The sequence below is a fragment of the Photinus pyralis genome, unplaced genomic scaffold (genome assembly GCF_008802855.1).
Source record: "Photinus pyralis isolate 1611_PpyrPB1 unplaced genomic scaffold, Ppyr1.3 Ppyr1.4_LG1, whole genome shotgun sequence".
In the NCBI taxonomy this organism is placed as follows: Eukaryota; Metazoa; Arthropoda; class Insecta; order Coleoptera; family Lampyridae; genus Photinus; species Photinus pyralis.
In genome coordinates this window covers 47915261-47918087 of record NW_022170249.1, presented here as the reverse complement: position 1 = coordinate 47918087, position 2827 = coordinate 47915261, and the positions used below count along the sequence as shown (strand labels likewise).

General features: G+C 36.8%; 1 protein-coding gene across 1 annotated transcript; it reads right to left on the bottom strand.

The window, feature by feature from the left end:
- On the bottom strand, positions 1–2827 carry LOC116160554. Its single transcript, XM_031473778.1, has 2 exons — positions 2093–2827; positions 1–1982 (listed from the first exon to the last, which is right to left on the bottom strand). Exons 1-2 carry the CDS (start codon positions 2233–2235, stop codon positions 194–196), a joined length of 1932 nt encoding a protein of 643 aa, XP_031329638.1. The 5' UTR covers positions 2236–2827; the 3' UTR covers positions 1–193.

Here is a 2827-nt window from a genome sequence, read left to right as displayed (position 1 = left end):
GTTTGTATCTAATCACGGTACAACAATTAATATATTGTTTTTTTGCAATGATTAATTTATTGTTAAAACAATGGGTATCCTTCGTTTCAATGTGCCCCGTGACGGGGCACAATGAAACTATGGGTGGGTCACAATGAAACACCATGTATTTTTGTCAATTTTAGTCGTTTTATGATAAAAATAAAATAACAAGTCAGTGAACATTTAGTGACCCAAACGTCATTCCAAATTTCATGTATGACTTCTGACGATTGGTTTTTCCTAAGAAAGTTGGTTTCGGCAAAATTTGCTTTATTGCAGTTAATCTTACTAGTGATATGTCTGCAACTTGCGGCTTGTAGAAGTGATCGCTTATTTTGTCACTCTTCCTCAAGAAATCAATTTCAAATTCATTATTTTCATCTTTATCCGCGATAATTTCACCAACATACAATACTTTGTTCTTTCCAGTCATGAACTCTACAAGAACGTAGTCGCCTCTGATTGGTTCGACTTGCAAGTCTTCAAATTCATAATCATCATTTAAAACTTCTTCGATAAACTGCTCACTAGTGTCCGACTCCTGAAATTCTATTTCGCCATCTGATGATTCTTCGGAAGACTGGTTAGTAATTGGTACAAGTTTTCTAGTAACAGCCCTTTTCTTTGCCGGATTAACTTTCATATTTTCCCTTTCTGCTATAGCATCCTTTTCAGGAGTGGAAGTTGCTATTATGCTTTTTCCTTTTCTGCGGCCAGTTCTATTTGTTTTTCTATCTTTGGCTTTAGGAAAACCTATGATTTTTTCAGGACTTAGAAATGAACTCGGTGGTGCTACAATGTTAGCTGTAGAAGGGAGTGGATTAATCACATTATCTGGGGAGTTATCTTTTAACGTAGGATCTAATCGATCCGTTACAGAACTAGACATAAAATCTATGTCACTAAAAACATTTCTGTCATACGGAAAAATGCCAGGCTTTCTAAATGCTGCTATGATTGTAGCTGGAGTCATAGCCCTCTGATGAGCATAATTTACACATCCGGCAATTTCATAGATAGACAGCGTTTTGCCGGGATTTTTCATCATCCAACTATCAACTGCCATGTTATAGTATGTTTTAAATGGTTTGTAAACCCCAACATCAAGAGGTTGCATCTTATTTGTTGAATGAGGAGGAAATGTAAGAATTGTCACCCCGTTTTCTTTTGCTAAATCCAAGGCTTTGATATAAAGATGACTCTCGTGGTTATCCAACAGTAATAGTGTTGGATGAGTTTTAGAGCTCTGAGTATGTTTTATGAAGTGCTGAATAACTTCAACGAAAAGTGCCTTTGTCATCCACCCCGACGGGTTAGCTAGGCCTAAGGTACCAGAAGGCGCACCAGAAATCATATGGTTTTTAAAATGGACTCTTGGAAATACCATTACAGGTGGAATAGTGTTTCCAGTAGCATTCACAATACAACAAGTTGTGACAAGCACACCCCTCTCTGCACTAGTGCATTTGTTAACTTGTTTAATACCTTTTTCTGCCACAACCTTTGGAGGTTTCTGCACCGTAGTCGTTGCTGTTTCGTCAAGATTGTAAACCCTTGTTCCGTCAGCAAATGCAGGGTTACTCTCATAAACTTTATTCAGATTATCGAAAAATATCTGAACATTATGCTCATTAAAAGCAGTTGCTCTGGATAAACTACATCCTTCTGGAGTACGGACACTTAGCATTGGATGTCTCTTCATAAAGCCGTATAACCATTCAACACCAGCCATTTCTTCATGGTTCCATTTTTCCGGATACTTAATGGAATTGGCCTGTGCCACCTGATAAGCAACTCGCCTAATTTCTAAAGTCGGTAGTCCATAAAACATGCGTGCACAAGTTACTATATAATGCGATAAAGTTTCCTCTTGCTCCCTGGTGAAAATTTGTCTGACCTGGTAGTTAGGATTCATTCGGACTTCTTCATTTTCTTGTGCTTTAGTTTTCTTCTTAACATACCTGAAATTAAAACATTCATTTATCTACCTGGAAAACAATAGGTAATGCTTAATTGATAGAGTAAGATTTTTGGTAGGTAGGTAATTTTTAAAAACAAAACAGCAACTCACCGAAAAACAGTTGAAAAATTTAAACCAGTTTGGTGAGCTGCCTTTCGCAAACTCATTCCCTGATTAACCAAATTAACGGCTTCGCGCATAGAATCCTCAGAAAAGCTTCCTTTTTCACTTTTACGGACTCTGTTTCGTACCATAAATCCTGAAAGAAAAACGCTTTTTTTTTAAGCTGGGGCACAATGAAACATGTTTCATTGTGCCCCAAACCAAACTGTTTCATTGTAACCCACCCAACTTGCAATTTTACACAGTTTTAGGTTAAAATTATACATGTACTAAATATATCAAAATTGTAACTTACCAAGTTAATACTACTACTAGGAAGCGCGGGTTAATCACTAGCAGATTGAATTTTCTTGATAACAGGACCATACACAACAAAATTGCTCCGAAACTTAAAATTTACTTTAGTTGAAAATTTTAGTAGCGCGTTAGATACACAGAGAGAAGTAAACTATACATACTTACTTCTTGGTTTAAAACTTCGCTTATACACTCAGTTTGCTGTGCATAAGATGGCGCCGCCATATTCATAAAAGGGATTATGAAAAATGTACCTGTTTTATTGTGCCCCGTGTTTCACTGTGCCCCGGTCTCCCCTACCTTCTGATGCTCGAACGTTATTAAAAACACCTCGTGTAACTAGAGTTGATGTGATACAACCAGGAACGTTTTTCTATTTTGGCATAAGACACCATTAATGAATTTTTTTCTAAAAATAATTGTTTC

Bases quoted from the DNA above. Each gene is read 5' to 3' on its own strand.
- LOC116160554 (XM_031473778.1), bottom strand. From the start codon at position 2,235: ATGGTACGAAACAGAGTCCGTAAAAGTGAAAAAGGAAGCTTTTCTGAG. The intron at 1,983-2,092 runs GTGAGTTGCTGT...TTTTAATTTCAG, and splicing joins AATTTTTCAACTGTTTTTCG to GTATGTTAAGAAGAAAACTA.